We start from the raw sequence: 23,552 nt of genomic DNA on the forward strand, positions 1-23,552 counted from the left end.
ACTGCTGAAGGCCTGTGCGCTGGAGCTGGGGGGTCTTCTACAGAGCATCTTCAACCTGAGCCTGGTACAGGGGAGAGTCCTGAGGCTTTGGAAAACGTCTTGCATCACCCCAGTCCCAAAGGTATCACGTCCTAGTGAGCTAAATGACTTCCGGCCTGTCGCTCTGACGTCACATGTGATGAAGACCATGGAGAGGCTGCTGCTTCACCACCTTAGGCCACAGGTTCAACACGCCCTTGACCCTCTGCAGTTCGCATACCAGGAGAAGGTTGGAGCGGAGGATGCCATCATCTACATGCTACACCGATCACTCTCCCACTTGGACAGAGACAGTGGTGCTGTAAGAATTATGTTTCTGGACTTCTCTAGCACCTTCAACACCATCCAACCTCTGCTCCTCAGGGACAAGCTGACAGAGATGGGAGTAGATTCATACCTGGTGGCATGGATCCTGGACTATCTTACAGACAGACCTCAGTATGTGCATCTCGAGAACTGCAGGTCTGAAATTGTGGTCAGCAGCACAGGAGCGCCGCAGGGGACTGTACTTTCTCCGGTCCTGTTCAGCCTATATACATCGGACTTCCAATACAACTCGGAGTCCTGCCACATGCAAAAGGTCACTGACAACACAGCTATTGTGGGCTGCATCAGGAGTGGGCAGGAGGAGGAGTATAGGAACCTAATCAAGGACTTTGTTAAATGGTGCAACTCAAACCACCTACACCTGAACACAAGCAAAACCAAAGAGCTGGTGGTGGATTTTAGGAGGACCAGGCCCCTCATGGACCCCGTGATCATCAGAGGTGACTGTGTGCAGAGGGTGCAGACCTATAAATACCTGGGAGTGCAGCTGGATGATAAACTGGACTGGACTACCAATACTGATGCTCTGTGTAAGAAAGGACAGAGCCGACTATACTTCCTTAGAAGGCTGGCGTCCTTCAACATCTGCAATAAGATGCTGCAGATGTTCTACCAGATGGTTGTGGCGAGCACCCTCTTCTACGCAGTGGTGTGCTGGGGAGGCAGCATTAAGAAGAAGGACGCCTCACGCCTGGACAAACTGGTGAGGAAGGCAGGCTGTATTGTAGGCATGGAGCTGGACAGTCTGACATCTGTGGCGCTGAGCAGACTCCTGTCAGTCATGGAGAATCCACTGTATCCACTGAACAGGATCATCTCCAGACAGAGGAGCAGCTTCAGTGACAGACTGCTGTCACTGTTCTGCTCCACTGACAGACTGAGGAGATCGTTCCTCCAACACACTATGTGACTCTTCAATTCCACCCGGGGTGGTAAACGTTAACATTACACAAAGTTATTGTCTGTTATACCTGCATTGTTATCACTCTTTAATATTGTTATTTGTATCAGTATGCTGCTGCTGGAGTATGGGAATTTCCCCTTGGGATTAATAAAGTATCTATCTATCTATCTATTTAATATTCTTTGGGAGCTTCCGTAAATGATTCAGTGCAAGGCAGATGGTTAACTCAGAAAAGCGTTTAATTTATTACAGCACATGAAACAGAACTTTACAAAAGACGCCCTTCTCCATTACTCTATGTTACTAACCACACCCCTTATTTATTCAAATATATTAACTTGGTTATCTGGTTCATAACAACTTTATTTAAAACCTTAATTCACAATATACCACAGGGTCAGGCCTGTTGGAGATCGGAACAGGTCCAACAGAGTGTAAGGTCAGCCATTGTAATGCCCCAACATCATGAAACGCCCTCAATGTCAGTCACGTAACACCCATCACATTAGACTATGATTAACATTAGGGCCCCGTTACACTGTGGTTAACATTAGGGTTGTAGGAGGATTATGTGAGTCAAGGGGCGTTTTGTGACTGACATTGTGGGTATTACCTGTCACAGGTATTGCAAGCTGCAGCCAGACCCTTCTCAACTGGTGTGGTGCTGAGGCGTCGCCCGCTGCAGGGAAGCACTCGGGTGCCCACAAACGACTTAAACATAAAATGTCATTATTGATGTTCACACAACAAACTATAAATCATAAATACACATTTTGACATAAATACATTTATTCAAGTTGAAATATTGTTGTTTTTGACTTTATTTTAATCTGACAGTACCGAGCCCTTGACGTCACATGAGAAAAAAAAATCCGATTTCTCGTGCGCATGAGCAAATATCCCAACTATCCCGTGCTCACCAGAAAGTTTTGCCCCCTTGAAAGTTCCTATATACTTATATACTAACGTACAAGTCGGGTCTTTAAACCCGAAAAATCGATCAGAAAATCAGACCCAACTTGTACGCTCGTTCAAAAATACGATACTTATTTTTTTTTTCTTCTTACCTCCTCAGATGTCGCACCAGTTTCTCAGACACATTGAATTTTGTTTCAGCAGAGCACTTACCAATTTCTTTCCAACATTTTTTATTTAAAACAAGCTTCATATTTTCTTCTGATCGAACGCTCCATCATAGATAGGGGATGCTCTTACGATAAAGGTGTTTTAGGGTGTGAGATACAAAAAACACAAATCAGTGCAAACATTGCTTTGGAATAGTTCAGGTATCATCGTGTGGTCACGTAGGCACAATACACAGAAAAAAAGGCTGTGTGCTCCGTGGTTACTCTCTCAGGTGGGCGTTAGCATATCATAATCCCTTGTACCAATAGCGTGAGTTTTCCACATTTGACTTATACAACCGACATTATAAAATACCGGGAATTATACGGTAAAATCAAGTCCTGACTTATAAGCGGGAGAACTTAAACGCGAGTATATACGGTACTTCTATGTTTTAATAATTCCTTCGTTAACTCAAACGTACGGAAGCCGAAAGAGGACGTGCAATGTCGTTATTTTTTAATTGTTTCCTCGAGATAACGGACTAATTTCATCGAGATCTCGATAAAACAAAAGATTTTCTTTTCTCGAAATTATGAAATAATTGTATCTAACGTTTAATGTTTAGCTTATTGAAGCCAGGTCCAGTTTGAAACGGCAGAAGAGCAGAACTGTATTGATCAGCGCGTCACATTTTAGTTCAATCGAGGGCTGACGCAGGCTGAAATATGTTTATGCCTTAGTTTAGAAAATAATAACGTTAGTGTCCGTCATTTAAGAAGACGGTTAGCAAGGCGTCAGCTGTATAGGCGTCGCAATCTAAGAGAGCGTAATGCCGGGAGCAAAGGTTAAGTTTCATTTTCCTCGAGATTGCGATAAAATTTATTCCGTTATGGCCAGGAATGAGGATTGTTTGCATCTCTCAGACTGACCCAGACAACCTGACGACAGATCCACATTGTACTGAAAATCTCATTAGAAACTTCTAAAGACTTTGTTGGACAGTTATCTTCTCCAAAGATCTTGACCATACATTGTTCTTCTCTCTTGTTAAATGAACACTAGCCTGAAGGAGTCTATTATTTTTTTACATTTAAGATTTGTCACTTAAAGATTTACCAATGTTGTTTCTTGTCCTAGTGTGTATAGAGTGGTCCAGATATAACTATGCAACTTTTAATACAATGCAATGCAATAATTGCATAGTTAGATCCGGACCAGGCGGCACAGTGGCGCAGTGGTAGCACTGCTGCCTCGCAGTTAGGAGACCCGGGTCCTCCCTGCGTGGTGTTTGCATGTTCTCCTCTTGTCTGCGCGAGTTTCCTCCCACAGTCCAGAGACATGCAGGTTAGTTAGGTCGATTGGCGATTCTGAATTGGCCCTAGTGTGTGCTTGGTGTGTGGATGTGTGTGTGTGTCTTCCGGTGGGTTAGTTCCCTGCCTTGCGCCCAGCAGATTGGCTCCAGCAGACCCCCGTGACCCGGGTTGGAAAATGGATGGATGGATCTGGACCCACCCTAATATATAAACACAGGGGACTCCAGCTTCTGTATTACATCTTGCCTGAAGGGGGGGCCCCCCGAGTTGCCTCGACTTGCATATAAATAAAAAGTGTCATTTTGCTTGACTTTTCTCGACATCTCGATAAAATTAATTAGTCTGTTATCTCCAGGAGACAATTTTAAAAAATACAGATATTGCACGTCGCTCTCTCTCAGCTTCTTTAAAAAATTTGCGATCGTGACAAAACAAAAAGTTAAACAAGGCTATTTGCTTTGTTAAGGCGTTTGAACTTTATTTAAAGTTAGTATTTTATTGTAATGGCTACCGTCTTATCTTTCTATATAATACCCTACCGTGGCTGTTCGTTTGTCTGTCCAGGATTTTAAATCACCTGTAGCTCGCAAACCGTTTCACCTATTGACTTGAAATTTGGTACACATATACTACGTGACGTCTACTATCCGCATTCGGGTGATGATTTTATAACTCTTTTTATTTTATTGTAGAATCAACTCTCGGCAGCACCCACCAGAGCGGCCGTGTGGCGCATGCGTACAGGCGCATATCTCATTCCCTGCCACCTTCGCTAATCATTCTTGAGGCAGATTGAAGACTTAAGTGCCAGATTAAGTGAAATATTAAAGAAAACGTACTAAGACTTAGTAACTAAGTAATTGCAACACAAAAACTAACTTAATTTAAAGCGAAAAGTTGCCGGGGAAGGGAGAAGCAGCGGATCGCTAGGGTGGAGTGAAGAAGAGCTGCTCAGGAAGCAGCAAGCGCATCAACCACTGAGCAAACGAATGCTAAACATAGAGAAAGAGGAGGAAGACTAGGAATGCTCAAGTTAAGTGTGGGCGGCACGGTGGCGCAGTGGTAGCGCTGCTGCCTCGCAGTTAGGAGACCTGGGTTCGCTTCCCGGATCCACCCTGCGTGGAGTTTGCATGTTCTCTCCGTGTCTGCGTGGGTTTCCTCCGGGCGCTCTGGTTTCCTCCCACAGTCCAAAGACATGCAGGTTAGGTGGATTGGCAATTCTAAATTGGCCCTAGTGCGTGCTTGGTGTGTGGGTGTGTTTGTGTGTGTCCTGCGGTGGGTTGGCACCCTGCCCGGGATTGCTTCCCTGCCTTGTGCCCTGTGTTGGCTGGGATTGGCTCCAGCAGACCCCCGTGACCCTGTGTTTGGATTCAGCGGGTTGGAAAATGGATGGATGGATGGATGGAAGTTAAGTGTGTTCACTGCACGTTATCGTGCAGTGCGCCGTTACTGGTCTTTCTATATAATACGCTACCGTGGCTGTTCGTTTGTCCAGGATTTTAAATCACCTGTAGCTCGTCTATTGACCTGAAATTTGGTACACATATACTACGTGATGTCTACTACCCGCTTTCGGGGTGATGATTTTTATTATTTTAATTTTATTTTTTTTATTGTAGAATCAACTCTCGGCACCGTGTGGCGCATGCGTACGCGCATCGTTCTTCTTCCCTAGCACCTTCGCGGTCACTTCCCCTACCTCCTCATATCTTAAAACATTCCTGAGGCAGATTGAACACTTAAGTGCCAGCTTAAGTGAAAAATTAAGAAAAAGTATTAAGTAATTGCAACACAAAAACTAACTTAATTAGTTTTAACGCGAAAAGATGACGACGAAAGAAGAGAAGCAGCGGGCCGCATTAACCTCTGAGCAAACGAATGCTAAACGTACAGAGAGAAAGGATGAAAACTAGGGATGCTCAAGTCAAGTGTATTCCCTGCACGATATCGTGCAGTACGCCGTTACTTGCGTTTTATATTATCTGTTTAAAAATGTTACTTTTTTGATTGTGCAAAGTATTTAATGAACTTCATTTTTGGAAGAAAAAAAGCAGCAGAACGTTTTTTCCAGTGCACAGGAAACTTTTGCGTCTTCATGACGTTTTACACTTTCTCGTATGTGCGTAACTTTCCCGTGTGCATGAGAAACGGTCTTCTGTACACGAGAAACACTTTTTTTCTGCTCATGTCCCAATAGGTATAATAGAAAATACAATCTAGTGATAACAATAAAACACACACAGACGAGCTGTCCGCTGCGATCCTTTCCCGTCTTGTCTGCAGGTTTCTCGTCTCCTTGCATTCTCGGGCTTATTGCAGCATTTAGTTGTCCTAATTACACGTCCCAATGGCCACAATCCTCGTAACGCCACTGCCAGTGTAATCGACTGCAATCCGCCTTTCCCTGCGTTGTGTAAATGATTATCACGTAGGCAAGTTTGGTTAAAACACAAGCTTTTATTTTCCTCTTCCATAAAATCTTTTCAAAACAAAAGGAAAGAAATAGAAAGAGCGTCACATAAACGTCTTCTCCCCTCTGCCCTACAGCATCCGCTGCGCTTCTTGCGTTTTTATTTATACAAACACTTTACATATAAAACTATTTACAAAAAAATTACTCCAATTTTCCAAAGAGAACTATTTACAATACACATAGCTTTATACAAAAAAATCCCAATTTTATAATTATATATGCTTAAGAAATGAAAATAAAAGAAAACCACAACCTACCCCTACCGCGTCCACCGCGCTTCTGGCGTTAAAGCCAAAAACTTGGTGCATGCAGGTTGTGAGGTGTGACGCTAATTAACGCTCGTACTACAACAGATTTTATTGTTGGTATACTATTAACTATGTACAGGGATCAACTCTTTTGGGGAAGTTCATAAAAAAAAAAAAAAAAAAAATTATAAATAACATTGTACACTTTGCTACACCAGCAAATTAAACTGAGGTGTGACGCTAATTAACGCTCGTACTACAACAGATTGATTATATTGTTGGTATACTATTAACAATGTACAGGGATCAGCTATTTTGGGGAAGTTCATAACAAAAAAAAATTATTATTAACATTTTACACTTTGCTACACAAGCAAATTAAACAATCAGACCAATTAAAGTAAAAAAATTGACTCACTAATTTTGAAACTGGTTGGAACAGAAACTTGCCTTGCAGCCATGGGGTCGGGGAGGGAGGGGGTGTGGAGACCCCCCCCCCCACCTCAAGAATGAGTTTGAGAAACACCGAACTAATCATTTAAGAGGTAACAGTCTTTATTCTGGTTGGCAGGTGCCAATCAGTGCCAGCAGGGTCTCTCTGTGCTTCTCTTCTATTGCTGTCAAGTTGATTCGTACTGAAGACTTGGCTGGATCAGTCATTTGTGCTTCCCACTCCAGTACACTAGGTGGCAGCCGTGCACTGTCTAATTAGATGCGTGTCACCAAAAACGCTAAGACCAAGAAGAAGAAGAAGAAGTAGAGAAAGTTATAAAGTGGACCAAAAACACTCACCCCATTCGAACACAAGGAGTCGGGCTGCGGCGCCATGACGGGTGAGCACAATTCTCACCATATATTGCGGTATACCGAGTAGAAGGAGGACCCTAACAACCTTGATTTCTTTTTTTTTTGGTCTGCCAGCTATCTTGTCTTTTTAGCAAAACAGTCTCTTCAAATAACCCCTTAGGTTTCTGCTCCCAAGGAATATGAAATAAGGGCTGAAAGCAGGGCACAGGATATACAAAACACGGGCCACAGAGAGGAGGATGGCACTGCAGAGGCTTTTACCCCACAGGCATATAAAGCTGATGATGAAGTTGATGAACCAGGAGAAGATCAACATGGATGAAGCAGCCAGAATCATCTTGCATCTGGCCAGGCGGTGCCCTCTGGAACATTGAGCTCCACCTTCTGGGAAGGCTTGCGCCGGTCCTGCCGGGTTCAGTTTTCTCCGGTGCTTCACTAAAAGAATCAGAAAGTAGAGGTTGGAGGCCAGCAAGAGGACAAAGGGGACCGTCTCAAAGAGGATGATAAAAATAGTGGCTAACCCGGCTGGCGGCCTCTTGTTGACATAAGCCAAGTAGCAGCCGTTGACCTCTCGGATATCAGGAGAGGAGCTGTTATACGGTGTCGCCGTTGAGTTCACGGTGAGCGGCAGCAGAATGAAGCCCACCAGCACAATAATTGACACCACCACCTGCAGGCAGTTCCACTTCTTCTCCACAAACTTTAGCGCCGCCTGCAGCCGGATGGGATTTTGCAGCTTTGCACAGTGATAAGCGTTGACCAGCAATGTGATCACGACTTCAGAAACCCGGAATATGGTGTAAAAATAGACCAGCCCCTTACAGCCAGGGTCCGACAGGAACGCCTTTCCCAGGATTTCGTAGATGAGAGTGGGAATACAGCTGAGGAGCAGGTAGAACAAGCGGATGACACTCAGCCAGAACAGGAGGTGCTCAATGAGACTGATTTGTGCTGCAGACCGCTGGACCTGGAGCAGGAGCATGGCCAGACCATTCCCTGTTAGGCCCACCACAAAGAAGACGACAAAGCAGCTCAGGGTTACGGCGGACATTTCCTTTTGAGAAACTCAGAAGACGATCGCTGTCTGGGAGTGCTTTCAGATGAACATCCAAAGTGAGAAAACGAATTGAGGAGGTGGTCCGGCTACTGTTACCATTAACAACCAGTGTAGTCTTACCGTCACCTGCAGAAGTTCACAATGACATGCGACTTCAGTTTAATCAACTTCTGGCTGGCATAAATATAGCGGAAAACCTGCAGTGTAGCTTAACAACAAGGTGACAGTTGAGATTACAGGCAGATGGACACACAGGACCTTCTTCAAGTGATCTGCACAAGAAGAAAGTGAGCGAGCGAGCGATATTTACCGAATTGTACTTATTTGGCTGAGGCCATTATTTTTTTTTGTTCTTTATTTCGCCTTATACAAATTCTCGTATTAGGAATTTGTTAGTTTTCGCATACCCCTTGGGGTCAGAGTGCAGGGTAAGCCATTGTACAGCACCCCTGGAGCAATTACAGGTTAAGGGCCTTGCTCAAGGGCCCAGCAGAGTGGCATCTCTTTTGGCAGTGACGGGGATTCGAACCAGCAACCTTCGGGGTACCAGCGCAGATCCTTAGCCTCAGAGCCACCACTCCACCTTTAATCCAAGGTGACCTACGATATCTGAGATCCAATCCGTTCCCGTCCTTCAACATCTGCAATAAGATGCTGCAGATGTTCTATCAGACGGTTGTGGCGAGCGCCCTCTTCTACGCAGTGGTGTGCTGGGGAGGCAGCATTAAGAAGAAAGACGCCTCACGCCTGGACAAACTGGTGAGGAAGGCAGGCTCTATTGTTGGCATGGAGCTGGACAGTTTAACATCTGTGGCAGAGCGACGGGCACTCAGCAGGCTCCTATCAATTATGGAAAATCCACTACATCCACTAAACAGTGTCATCTCCAGACAGAGGAGCAGTTTCAGTGACAGACTGAGGAGATCGTTCCTCCCCCAAACTATGCGACTCTTCAATTCCACCCGAGGGGGGTAAACATTAACATTATATAAAGTTATTGTCTGTTTTTACCTGCATTATTATCAATCTTCAATTTAATATTGTTTTTTGTATCAGTAAGGTGCTATCTATCTATCTATCTATCTATCTATCTATTTCTTGTATTTTTCCAAGATTGGTGCACATTCAGGTGAAGTGACTTGCTTGTGGTAACATGTAGTGTCGGAAGTGGGATTTAAACCTACAACCTCTGGGTTGAAACCTTCACCTCTACAGTACACCACGCTGCCTGAATCTTTAATTTATATAGTGTCTTTCAGAGTGAGCAGCATCCTGAAGCACTTTATAAAGCATATAATTAGGGGTGTGGGTGCCTGATTGCCCCTTCTGATGGGGTGGCAGCCACTCCACCTTACGAGCTTTGTGCTGTTGGGATAGGCACAGACACCCCAGGAACATAAACTGCGTAGGCTGGATGGAGGCATTTATAAACAGACACAATGTACTCCTACTGTAACATCCCGGGGGTAATTTCCTGTGGCCTGAAGTGACCCTAAACTTGGATAGGTGGGTGTGCAAAATGGATGGAAGAGTGACATCACACTTCATTCATGTATTTTACTGCTAAAAGCAGGCAAGCAAGCATGAGATTCACCACAGTGCCTTTTAGAGTGATATCAACTCAAACCACTCTGAAAACCAAATAGTAATTTGGCATCTAATGAAAACCGATTGCACCAAACCTGGGAGGTGTTAATTGTTTCACTTCCCCACTTTATTTTGTGTTAGCTGGGTTAAAAATTGATGAATGGATGGATTTATAATTGAATTAATGCATTTTAATCAGTGCTATCACATTTTATTAAATCACAAACATTAGCACTGCTTTTATGAATCCCATACCAAATGGCATATAACAGAGAAATATGCATTGCAAGTGGCACCTCAAAAACATTTGCAGCCATAAAACGCTTTGCACTTTTCATTCCAACAGATGGTGCATCACAAACATGTACAGTAATAAAATGCATTGCATTTTTCATTCTGACAAATGGTGTATCACAAACAGCTCTGCTTTTACAAATCCCATACCAAATGGGATACAACAGAGACATATGCATTGCACTTGTCATTCCAACAGATGGTGTATCACAAACATGTACAGTAATAAAATGCATTGCATTTTTCATTCTGACAAATGGTGTATCACAAACAGCTCTGCTTTTACAAATCCCATACCAAATGGGATACAACAGAGACATATGCATTGCACTTGTCATTCCAACTGATGGTGTATCACAAACATGTGCAGTAATAAAATGTATTGCATTTTTCACTCCAACAGATGGTGTATCACAAACAGCTCTGCTTTTACAAATCCCATACCAAATGGGATATAACAGAGACATATGCATTGCAGGTGGTGCCTCATAAACATTCGCAGCAATAAAATGCATTGCATTTTTCATTCCAACAGATGGTGCATCACAAATATTTGCTCCACCCACGTAGTAGTGAAACAGGACAAACTTTAAAAATCAATTTAAAAAATGTAATAATTTGTATTGAGAAGAAATTATATTGATAGCTTCTGAGGGCCTCTTGATGTACAATATTTTTGGTTTTGCTATCAGGGACGAGAATGTAGCTGTGATCTCTTTGCCAAAAATGTAAAAGGTTGGCAAGGTATCTCTGGCCAAGCGGAAGGTGGGTACGCTGCGATGTCAAACGTTGGCACTGTATCTGATCGTGTTCAGCTCTAGATGATGATGTCTACTGAACAAACAGATTTTGATAGCTAAGCGGAGGCGAGGTGCGCTCCAACACATGGTGTGAGGTAGAGTGACTCGAACTGAGGCTGGCGTGTGAGTGAGGAAGGTGCTGCCCGACTCCCTACTCCTGAGGTTCTGCTTCCCCCTCCCCTCGGCCCGCAGCCTGTCTCTTGGATTCATGTTAATAAATCGCTCCTAGAAGCGAACTCTGATACTTAACACGATGAGAGAATTTGCAAAATCAACCGGAATGTTCAAGCAAATTATAGAAAAAGACTAGATCTCTCATTCAAAAGTGGACAGACAGACAGACAGATGTTGGATTTTTTTATACAAGTATATATATATATATATATATATATATATTGTATATATATATTGTGACAACAACACAACATAGACATCATAAAGATTTGGGGTAGCCACCCGTATATTGTTTTCCCAGCTGCAAAAGTTTAAGTTTTTTAAGCACAATGTGCATAGAACAAAGTCCACAACAGAACTGACTACAATAGCCAAAGATGGAGGCTTTAGAGGCCCGTAGAAGAAATGATGTCATCAATAGGACCGGAACCAGAAGTGACATCAGCAAAGGGGCTGGCTTCAGAAGTGATGTCAGCAAAGGGGTTGGCTCCAGAAGTGATGTCTTCTGAGGCGCCAGAACCTTACATGATTTCCCAGGAAAGGTCTGTAGGGAACTGAGAGAGACAGTCAGCGCACCCCTGGTCGAATGTTTTATTACCATTACTCAGACCCTTTAGTTGCCTCCTACTCGCACGTATGTGACAATATATATATATATATATATATATATATATATATATCTATATATATATATATATATATATATACTAGCAAAATACCCGCGCTTCACAGCGGAGAAGTAGTGTGTTAAAGAGGTTATGAAAAAAAAAAGGAAACATTTTAAAAATAACGTAACATGATTGTCAATGTAATTGTGTTGTCATTGTTATGAGTGTTGCTGTGTTTTATATATATAAAATACACACACACACATATAAACATATATATACATATACATATACACATATATATACATATCTACATATATATATATATATATATACATATACACATCCACATATCAACATATATATATACACATATATACACACACACACGGTTTATGGGTGATGATTGTTTTACTCTTTTTATGTTTATTTTATTTTATTGTAGAATCAACTCCTATCTGCGCACACCAGGGCGGCCGTGGGCGGATGCGTATGGTGTATTCACTCCATGTTATCGTGCATTGCGCTGTCACTGGTATTTTGATAAAAGAATTTGAACAATATATAAGAAGCGTATAAATTATTAAACAGTAAAACATTAACATTTAAGAAGTAAAGTTACATTGAGTACTACTGCAGTGCCTTCGGGTATACCTCATTTTTTGTTTGCCCATTACATGCTTAAATGTATACATTTTTTGGTGCACCTACCTGAGAACACGCGACATATAACCGAGCGTGGGAGAAGCATGGATTTTAAACACGCGTTGAGTTCATCTGCTGGTCTCCCTCGTGGAATAACTGGTAATGTTTGAATAAAATCTACAGCGAGTAAAACGACATTACCTCCTATTTTTTTTTTACGATCTCTGAGATCTTGCTTTTTTCGGTTCAAGGCTTCATAAGCTCTTTTATGTTGTATGGTGTACTTATACCAAACCATCATCTTTGAATGTTGCAAGACTTTCGCCTTGTATGTAGATCGGGGTAATTACATTCATTGCATTCCTAGTCTGAATCACAATCTGATTGTATGGGTGGTTACCTGGCACTGTAGGGTTGCCACCCGTCCTTTAAAATACGGAATCGTGCCGCGTTTGAGAATGAAATTGCGCGTCCCGTTTTGAATCAATACTGGACGGGATTTATCCCGTATTTTTTTTATCATTTTTTTTTTAAAGCAGCGTCTCATGCAAATCATCCCACACGCATTTTATGAAGATGCCTCCTTTCCTACTTTTGATTGGGTAATACTTGATGTCATCGTTAGTTTGATTGGTGTTTTTAACTGTCCACTGAGGAGGGCGTGTCTTTTAAGTAGAGTCTGCAAAGTGTTGGCACTGAGATGTGGCGTCAGCGCCATAGTTGAAGCCCCTAACGTTGCGGTCAGCAAGTCGGCTAACATCCGCCATGTGCCGTCTTTCAGTTGCGAGAAGCAGATCATAGAATGGTTGAAACTGTTGCCCCTAATGTTGCGCCACGGCGTGTGGTTCGTTTATACCTCGTGTCTTCTCATTAAAGTTTTATCTCGCGAATATGTTATTGCAATCCGCAGCGGGAGCGTTTCTATAAACTTAATTTAAACTTACGTTTTACACCGTGCTTTGTTTCCCTTATGAACATGCTTTGTATGCTTAACTCGCTCCGTTCTCAATTGTTTAATTAATTTTTTGCTCTTCGCTGTTTGCGGCTCTTCCTCCATTTCCCCCTACTTCGTTCTTTTATCTCGCGAATATGTTATTGCAATCCTTAACGGGAGCGTTTCAATAAACTGATTGAAAATAGTTTTGCATTTACCTTTTTAGTAAAAGGCGAGCTTTTAAGCCTGAGAAATCACCGCGTAAATGCACACGTTTAATTGGACATGTGTTAATATGTATGGTTACACAGTATTAAAAGACAGTGAACAACGTCAGTTACCTTTGTTCCCCGCGTTTGATAAAAGGTGAGCTTTTAAGCCTGAGAAATCACCCCGTAAATGCACACGTTAATTGCACATGTGTTAATATGTATGCTTACACAGTATTAAAAGACAGTCAAAAATTAACGTCATTTACCTTCGTTCCCGCGTGTGACTCGTGCTGTAAATCTCTTCCTTGTTTTTAGTTCACGTGATTACGTAGGAGGCGTGATGACGCGATACGTGACTCCGCCTCCTCCATTACAGTGTATGGACAAAAAATATGTTCCAGTTATGACCATTACGCTTTGAATTTCGAAATGAAACCTGCCTAACTTTTGTAAGTAAGCTGTAAGGAATGAGCCTGCCAAATTTCAGCCTTCCACCTACACGGGAAGTTGGAGAATTAGTGATGAGTCAGTCAGTGAGTGAGTGAGTCAGTCAGTCAGTCAGTGAGGGCTTTGCCTTTTATTATTATAGATATATACATGCATAAAATGGAAATTGAAGATGCACCTGTAGGTGGCGCCAAACCTGGGCAATGTTATGTGTGCCTTTTAAGCATATTGCTTGCCATACAGGACTTCCAGTCAAAGTGACAGCTACTTTTCTTCTAGTTCTTCTTCATCTTTTCTCACTTCAATGTGGAGTTAATTTATTCAACCAGCCTTCTCCATACAGCTCAGTCCTGCACCCCCCCCCCCCAGTCAGACCACCAAATAAATAACTGCGATATATTGAATGAAACACAAACAACAAATAAACAGCTAACCCTCCCTTTTCCCCATGACGATATTAATTACTAACACAACAGTAAATCATATAACAATAAACACTAAGAACCCAGTCCATCAACAGTCCAAATGCAACGGTAGCAGATGAAGTGGAATGGTGGAAAAGATGAAGATCCAGTAATGTAATAAACAGTCCTACCGGTACTCCTCATGCAGTGAGGGGTGTACGAGATTTGGAGGGCGCTCCCTGGGACGAAGCACGATGACCAATCCAGCACTACTCACACGACAGGCCGGCACGAGACAGTCCATACATCCTTACAGGTTCAACGATCCTGGATAGATTGGAGACAAGACAGACAGGTGAACACGAGCACAAAACAATGGGGAGCCTTTGCTGCTTCGCCGGTGTGGACGAAAAAGGCACACTGAAAAGCAGACAGATAATAGTTTCTAAATTCTCCTGTTTATTAATTTGGAGTCACAGTAAGTAGAGATTCAAAAGAGCATAACTTATTGCCGCAAAGCTCAATTGAACCCTGATCAAAAGCCAGGAGGGGTTTTTTATACTTCAGCATCTCATGATTAATAAGACAGAAAGAACATCCTTATCAAAACAGTAAAGTTAAACAATATGTCTGTTGAGCTAAGCATTATCTGTGTTTTGGAAGCTAAGCACAGGAGAGACGCCTTTGCATAAACTACATGTACAGTTCTGCAGCCTTGTGACCTTGTCCCTGAAACATTCACTCTGAGAAAGGGAAAAACAAGAAACAGCTTACATTTTATTCATGTGGACACTATTTCTCCTGAACCCTGGAATAACATATTTTTGTTAGTTCATAAGCCAAAGCGTCTCTCACTGGCAAGTTACAAAATAGTTATTATAAAGATTCTAATTTACTAAACACACAAAATACATGGTGCTGAGGAGAACATTGTTCTTCTACACCGGCTCCCTTTTAAAGTTCCTGCTGACACCTTCTTGTTCCCAGCAGCCCCTGCTCCCATTGCAGACATCCAATCAGGGCAGTACCCTCAGGGCAGGCTGGGAAATGGAATCCATTAATCCACAGCGCTGCTACATGTGTGTCACAGGTGGACTCCAGTCAAGTTCTGGAAACGTCTCAAGGAAACAGGAGGCACCTGAGCACAATGTGGAGTGCCAGAGCTATGGGTCAGAATCCTTCTAGGAATGAGACAGTTCAGTTTTGGATTTTTAATACATTTACAGACCTTGTTGACAGTTCTGTCACTTTGTCATTGTGGGTTATTGAGTGCAGATGGATGGTCACAGATGGCACGTTTCTCCATTTCAAATTAAACCAACCACACAAAGCATGTAGAAAATCAAGGGGTCAGAAGACGTTCTGAATTCACTATATCTCGTAGTGAAGGACTCTGGGAATGCATTTATAAATCGGATTATTTAATCAAAGCCAAAGGAGAGCTGTCAATCCAAGATATGGGAAAGCAGTCAGAAATTTTTAGATTATTATAAGTCATCCAAAAACATGGCCGTACAAACATGTTAAAACGCCTCTGTATCCGTGACGTGTCCTCAGCCCACCCGGCCGCCACCTGGCCTACTACTTACATTTCTTAATTACTTTTAAAATAGCTTGAGGGATGAGACTGGAATAAAAAAAAAATAAAATTAAACACCAGAGGAGAAGCCGTGGTGACGGAGCGCTACAACTGAGAACAATGGTTACCTCTGAATGATCCAAGGGTGGGTTCATCGGGCGGACCCTTTGAAAATGAGCTTCTATGGAATCGACGCATCAAAGGGTGCAAGTTGAAACTCAGGAAGCAGACGCATTCTTATTTCAGCTTCTCGTCGTGAAATTCGAGAAACGGGGTGGCGAAGTGAGGTGAGAGGGATGGGAACATCTTTGACGAAACCGAAACCCACGGATGGAAGTGCCACCCGCCGCTGTGCGATGAGAGGAACGCAAAGCTGTCTTAACGGCATCATAGGCCATGGGCAAAAAGTAGCGCCCCCGTTTTGATAGCAAAACAGAACAAGACATAGGCATTGTGGACCCCAATGCTTCTGGGGCCGCCAGCCAGTGCCCATTGTACCCGTACATTAAGACAGCCCTGCAGGAACGTAACCCTATGATCTATTGTCCTCAAAGATAGTCATCTCTGTTCTACATGCGATGTGACATCTGCCACCCTGGAGATGAATGTCATCAGGAATGAACAACTCCTCATGTTTCAGTACTGGGACGGAGGGTCACAGTGCCATTGTGGGTGTTATGTTTAAGCCAGGGTACCCCAAATGGCTTACAGTATGTTTAAATTCCATTTTTCAGTTCATTCTTAATGCTTTCATTACTGTCATTTATGTTAATATTGTTATTTATGTTGTCACACACATACATTTAGGAGGCAGCCAACAAGTCCTAAGGTGAGGGACACTACAAGGGATAAAGGGTTGATTGAACATACTAATGCCTCTCTCTCTCGATCAACAGAACTAAAGAAGACAAACAGTAACTCACCGTCAATATGCCCGGTCACTCAAAATGGCTTTCACTCAACAATCCCGGCACCGTTCTCTATTGATGACGTCACTTCCAGCCATCAGCTTGTGACGTCATTTCTCGTCATCCTCATTTCCTGCCACCATTTTGTTATAAAAACCCGATGTATGCAATTCTCGAATGTCAAATGTTCTTATTTTGCTATTTTCATTCCATTTTTGTCCCAGGACATTATACGGGGTCATTCCCCAACTCTTTATGAGACTTTGTGAGTTGTTATTTTCATCACAATGTTTTTTCTTTATATAATTACAAGCTATTCTTCCTATTGTAGGTGTCAGGGAGGAAGGAACGGCATCCTGGCCAGGATAAAGAATGGATTCTTTATCCATAATGGATGGACTGGGCAAGCAGGCATGCCAGGAGCAGTTCATTCCCCCAAACGACAGGTGGCGGTGTTTTCCTGAAGGCTGAACCTGATTAAGACACATGCAGGGTGGCATGGGAGTCTGGAAAGGCAGCCCTGCTGGGGTACTACCAGAGGGTGTTGCCAGGGTGAGGACTGCCCTGGTTTCCGCACTACCCAGATATGCTCTGGACGACCTGGGCATGACACTGGAAGCAGTTTCTGGGTCAAATTTAAAAGAGAGCCTGCCATCTCACATAATCGAGTCAGAGTCGGTAGGCAGCGGGCAGCACTCTTGGAGACCGAAGGAGAGAATGTTTTATTTTATTTTATTATTAATCCCATGGAGAAGCTGTCTTTTCGCATGACCATCTTGGAGGTCAGAGTGCAGGGTCAGCCATTTTACAGCGCCCCAGAAACAAGTTTCAGGTTAAGGGCACAACGGAGTAGGATCCCTTCTGGTCGTAATGGGATTTGAACCAGCAATTATACCAGATGCCAGCACAGATCATTAGCCTCAGAGCCACCACCCTGCCATTGGTACATTCTGGTTGGTGTTTCTATAAGAAGGTTTATTCGATCCCAGAATTGTGTTTGGGCATTATTGGGTCAGTTTGGGGTTCAGTGGTGCGCCCTTGTGGTTACACAGTCTAATAAGACAAGTTGAAATCTAAGCATTAAACTAAAATTTGAGGATATTATATTGTAAAGCATGCAGTAATAAAATGCACTGTATTTGTCATTCCAACAGATGGCACATTACATACATATGTAGTAGTAAAGTGGATTGCTACAAATGATTGTGATGTGCCATCTGTTGGAATGAAAATGCATATGTGTTCTGTCAGCAGATGAACTTTTGGAGCAAAAAACGTGAGACATGCATAAAAAAAAACCCAAAAGAAATGTAAAGCGAAATGAAACCAAAGCCCAATATGAGAGAGACAATAACTGTGATCGGGAGAACAAGTGGATCAAAACCGAAATTACATGTGAGAAAAGAGCACAAAAACACAGTTTGAATACTTCAGAAATTTGTTATCTGCAGATCGGATAAGGATTTGCACTCACAGCTGTCCTTTTATCCCGATTACACGTGGGTCCCAACCTCACAGGCCACGTCCCTAACAACACTGGAAGTGGACCTAGCGAAAGAAATAAACACTGGCCAACTTTGAGGAATCATAAAAACAGTTTTCTGTGATTTGCTATTAGCAGTGTTAATGTTCATGATGTGCCATCTGTTGGAATGACAAACGCAATGCATTTTATTATTGCAAATGCATGGGCTATGTCATCTGATGGAATGACAGAGACACAGATACACAGACAGTTACAGTCATATGAAAAAGTTTGTGAACCCATCTTAATTCTTTGGATTTTTGTTTCTCATTGGCTGAGCTTCCTTTTCATATCTGACATGCCTTATGGACACAGTAGGATTTCAGCAGTGACATTAAGTTTATTGGATTAACAGAAAATATGCAATATGCATCATAACAAAATTAGACAGGTGCATAAATGTGGGCACCCCAACAGAGATATGACATTAATACTTAGTTGAGCCTCCTTTTGTCCTCTAGACGCTGTCCTCCTATAGCCTCTGATGAGTGTCTGATTCTGGATGGAGGTATTTCTGACCATTCTTCATACAAAATCTCTCCAGTTCAGTTCAATTTGATGGACAGCCTGCTTCAAATCATCCCATAGATTGTCGATGATATTCAAGTCAGGGGACTGTGACGGCCATTCCAGAACATTGTACTTCTCCCTCTGCATGAATGCCTTTGTAGATTTCCAACTGTGTTTTGGGTCATTGTCTTGTTGGAATATCCAACCCCTGCGTAACTTCAACTTTGTGACTGATGCTTGAACATTATCCTGAAGAATTTGTTGATATTGGGTTGAATTCATCTGACCCTCGACTTTAACAAGGGCCCCAGTCCCTGAACTGGCCACACAGCCCCACAGCATGATGGAACCTCCACCAAATTTGACAGTAGGTAGATGATGTTTTTCTTGGAATGCGGTGTTCTTCTTCCACCATGTAAAGTGCTTACCAGATAACTCAATTTGTGTCTCATCAGACCAAAGCACTTTGTTCCAAAATGAATCTGGCTTGTCTAAATGAGCATTGGCATACAACAAGCGACTCTGTTTGAATTTTCTTTCTCATGGTCTGAGAGTCCTTCAGGTGCCTTTTGGCAAACTCCAGGTGGGCTGCCATGTGCCTTTTACTAAGGAGTGGCTTCCGTCTGGCCACTCTACCATACAGGCCTGATTGGTGGATTGCTGCAGAGATGGTTGTCCTTCTGGAAGGTTCTTCTCTCTCCACAGAGGACCTCTGGAGCTCTGACAGAGTGACCATCGGGTTCTTGGTCACCTCCCTGACTAAGGCCCTTCTCCCCCGATCGCTCAGTTTAGATGGCCGGCCAGCTCTAGGAAGAGTCCTGGTGGTTTCGAACTTCTTCCACTTACAAATGATGGAGGCCACTGTGCTCATTGGGACCTTCAAAGCAGCAGAAATTTTTCTGTAACGTTCCCCAGATTTGTGCCTCGAGACAATCCTGTCTCGAAGGTCTATAGACAATTCCTTTGACTTCATGCTTGGTTTGTGCTCTGACATGAACTGTCAACTGTGGGACCTTCTATAGACAGGTGTGTGCCTTTCCAAATCATGTCCAGTCAACTGAATTTACCACAGGTGGACTCCAATGAAGCTGCAGAAACATCTCAATGATGATCTGGGGAAACAAGAGGCACCTGAGCTCAATTTGGAGCTTCATGGCAAAGGCTGTGAATACTTATGTACATGTGCTTTCTCAATTTTTTTATTTTTAATAAATTTGCAAAAATCTCAAATAAACTTTTTTCACGTTGTCATTATGGGGTGTTGTGTGCAGAATTCTGAGGAAAAAAATGAATTGAATCCATTTTGGAATAAGGCTGTAACATAACAAAATGTGGAAAAAGTGATTAAGCGCTGGGAATACTTTCCGGATGCACTGTATATTGTGCAGAATTACAGTATATAGAATTACACAGAATTCCGAGCAGAAGTCATGCTTGGGGTTAACACCTTCTTCTTCTTCTACTTTCGGCTGCTCCTGTTAGGGGTTGCCACAGCGGATCATCTTCTTCCATATCTTCCTGTCTTCTCCATCTTGTTCTGTTACACCCATCACCTGCATGTCCTTTCTCACCACATCCATAAACCTTCGCTTAAGCCTTCCTCTTCTGCTATTCCCTGGCAGCTCTATCCTTAGCATCCTTCTCCCAATATACCCAGCATCTCTCCTCTGCACATGTCCAAACCAACGCAATCTCACCTCTCTGACTTTGTCTCCCAACCGTCCAACTTGAGCTGACATTCTAATGTACTTCCTCATACACAGCTCCTCTCAGTCACCCTGTCATTTGCTTTCTTCAGGTCCACAAAGACGCAATGCAACTCCTTCTGGCCTTCTCTGAACTTCTCCATCAACATCCTCAGAGCAAACATCACATCTGTGGTGCTCTTTCTTGTCATGAAACCATCCTGCTGCTCACTAATCATCACCTCACTTCTTAACTGAGCTTCCACTACTCTTTCCCATAACTTCATGCTGTGGCTCATCAATTTTATCCCCCTGTAGTTACTATAGCTCTGCACGTCCCCCTTATTCTTAAATATCGGCCCACCAGTACACTTCTTCTCCACTCCTCAGTCGTCCTCTCCCTTTCCAAGATTCCATTAAACAATCTGGTTAAAAACTCCACTGCCGTCTCTCCTAAACACCTCCATGCTTCTACAGGTACAGTATGTCATTTGGACCAACGGCCTTTCAGTTTTTCATCCTCTTCATAGCTGTCCTTACTTCCTCCTTGCTATTCCGTTGCACTTCCTGATTCACTATCTCCACATCATCCAACCTCTTCTCTCTCTCGTTCTCTTCATTCATCAGCCTCTCAAAGTACTGTTTCCATCTGCTCAACACACTCTCCTCGCTTGTGAGTACGTTTCCATCTTTATTCTTCATCACCCTAACCTGCTGCACATCTTTCCCAGCTCGGCCCCTCTCTGTAGCCCACCAGTCCTTTTCTTACCCCTTTTGTCCAACCTCTCATACAACTCATCATTCTTTAGCCTTCGCCACCTCTCTCTTCACCTTGCTCCTTATCATCTTGTACTCTTGTCTACTTTCTGCATCTCTCTGACTATCCCACTTCTTCTTTACCATCCTCTGCTCTGTATACTTTCCTGTATTTCTTCATTCCACCACCAGGTTTCCTTTTCCTCCTTCCTCTTTCCAGATGTCACACCAAGCACTCTTTCTGCTGTCACCCTTACTACATCTGCTGTAGTTTCCCAGCTGTCTGGTAACTCTTCACTACCACCCAGTGTCTGTCTCACCTCCTCCCTAAACTCAACCTTGCAGTCTTCCTTTTTCAACTTCCACCATTTGTTCCTTGGCTCTGCCCCCACTCTCTTCTTTTTCTTGATCTCCAACATCATCCTACGGACCACCATCCTATGCTGCCTAACTACACTTTCCCCTGCCACCACTTTGCAGTCTTCAATCTCCTTCAGATTAACTCTTCTGCATAGGATGTCATCTACCTGTGTGCATCTTCCTCCACTCTTGTACGTCACCCTGTGTTCCTCCCTCTTCTTCAAATCCATATTCACCACAGCCATGTCCATCCTTTGGCAAAATCCACTATCCTCTGACCGTCTTCATTCCTCTCCTTGACACCATACCTACCCATCACCACTTCATCTCCACTGCTCCCTTCACCAACATGTCCATTGAAATCTGCTCCAGTTACCACTTTCTGTCCCTTGGGTACACTGTTCATCACTTCATCCAACTCACTATAAAAATCTTCTTTCTCATCCATTGCACACCCAACTTGTGGTGCATAAGCACTAACAACATTCATCATCACACCTCCAATTTCCAGCTTCATAATCATCACTCTGTCTGACACTCTTTTCACCTCTTGACATGCTGTTCCTTCAGAATAACTCCTACTCCATTTCTCCTCCCATCCACACCATGATAGAACAATTTGAATCCACCTCTGATCCACCTGGCCTTACTCCCCTTCCAGTTAGTCTCTTGCACACACGATATATCAACCTTCCTTCTCTCCATCATATCTGCTAACTCCCTCCCCTTACCAGTCATACTGCCAACATTCAAAGTTCCTACCCTCAGTTCCACTCTCTTTACTTTCCTCCTCTCCTCCTGCCTCCGGACACGTCTCCCCCTCTTCTTCTTCTTCTTCTTCTAGCCCAATTTCCTCCAGCACCCTGTTGGCCAACAGTACTGGTGGTAATTGGTTTTAACCCGGGGCTTGACCAATCCGGTATGGAAATTTGTATTGTTGTCCGCATATTGATTTGGCAAAATTTTACACCGGATGCCCTTCCTGACGTAACCCTCCTCATTTATCCGGGCTATCCTCTCTCCAAACTTGTGTGTCTCATGTGGACAAACCTGAGATGACAGACAGACCACAGCAGGAAGACAATAAGAAAACAAGATCAAATAATTAATAAGCCCCCGCCAATAATGGTGGTCTTTGCCAGCCTACTAAGATTCCAGATGGACGGAGTGGGCGCTGGCAGACGCGTGGCACCTGCTGATGTTTACTTGGCCAGAGAGCCTCGCTGCCCACCTGTTTGGCTCCACCGAGGGTACTCTGGCCTGTGACTCATCGGCTCAACATGTCTCCAGGAATCTGCCAGACTGTCACAGAAACCAAGGAATGTGCTACAGGGGTGCATTTTTTTTTTTACTTTTTAATTAGACACGATACAAGAGATAATATTTCCAAATTTGAAAGAATGTATTTCAATCACTTTAATAAAAGCAAAACCAAAATCAGTTCGTATGTCAGAAGAAGTCCTCTTATATAATAAAAATTCAAATCAATTGCTTTGCTAGGGTAGAAGTGAAGGGAATGCTAGAAATGGCCTTAAATTGGCGAATCTCCCTCTTTTGTGGGTCTCTTTTCTATATTTTGGATAACTTTGAGTTATACAGTTTAGTGTATTGTTCTTTATTTTTGTCCTTATATTTATACTGCCTTTGATGTGTTCCATGAGTTTTGTTGGGCAGTCCTCCAAGACGGGGGGCCACCTGCCAATCACCCTTCAGGAACTGCCCACCATGTCTTAAAACTGGGGGATCTCTCGCTGTTTCTGAAAGTTCACTTCAAACGCACTAAGGAGTGCTGAGTTTACTGCTGACATCTCTGGATTTTCAACCTTTTCCTCTGTCTTGGACCTCGTCTTGGATTTCCGTCTTGGGACTTTGTGTGGGCCGGAATGGT

General features: G+C 43.1%; 1 protein-coding gene across 1 annotated transcript; it reads right to left on the reverse strand.

Annotated features, from left to right (window-relative positions):
* Positions 1-7,306: 7,306 nt before the first annotated feature.
* LOC114654201 (taste receptor type 2 member 140-like) lies at positions 7,307-8,230 on the reverse strand. Its single transcript, XM_028804607.2, has one exon. The coding sequence runs from the start codon at positions 8,228-8,230 to the stop codon at positions 7,307-7,309; it is 924 nt and encodes a 307-aa protein (XP_028660440.1).
* Between the last annotated feature and the right edge of the window lie 15,322 nt (positions 8,231-23,552).

Source organism: Erpetoichthys calabaricus, chromosome 7 (genome assembly GCF_900747795.2).
Source record: "Erpetoichthys calabaricus chromosome 7, fErpCal1.3, whole genome shotgun sequence".
In the NCBI taxonomy this organism is placed as follows: domain Eukaryota; kingdom Metazoa; phylum Chordata; class Cladistia; order Polypteriformes; family Polypteridae; genus Erpetoichthys; species Erpetoichthys calabaricus.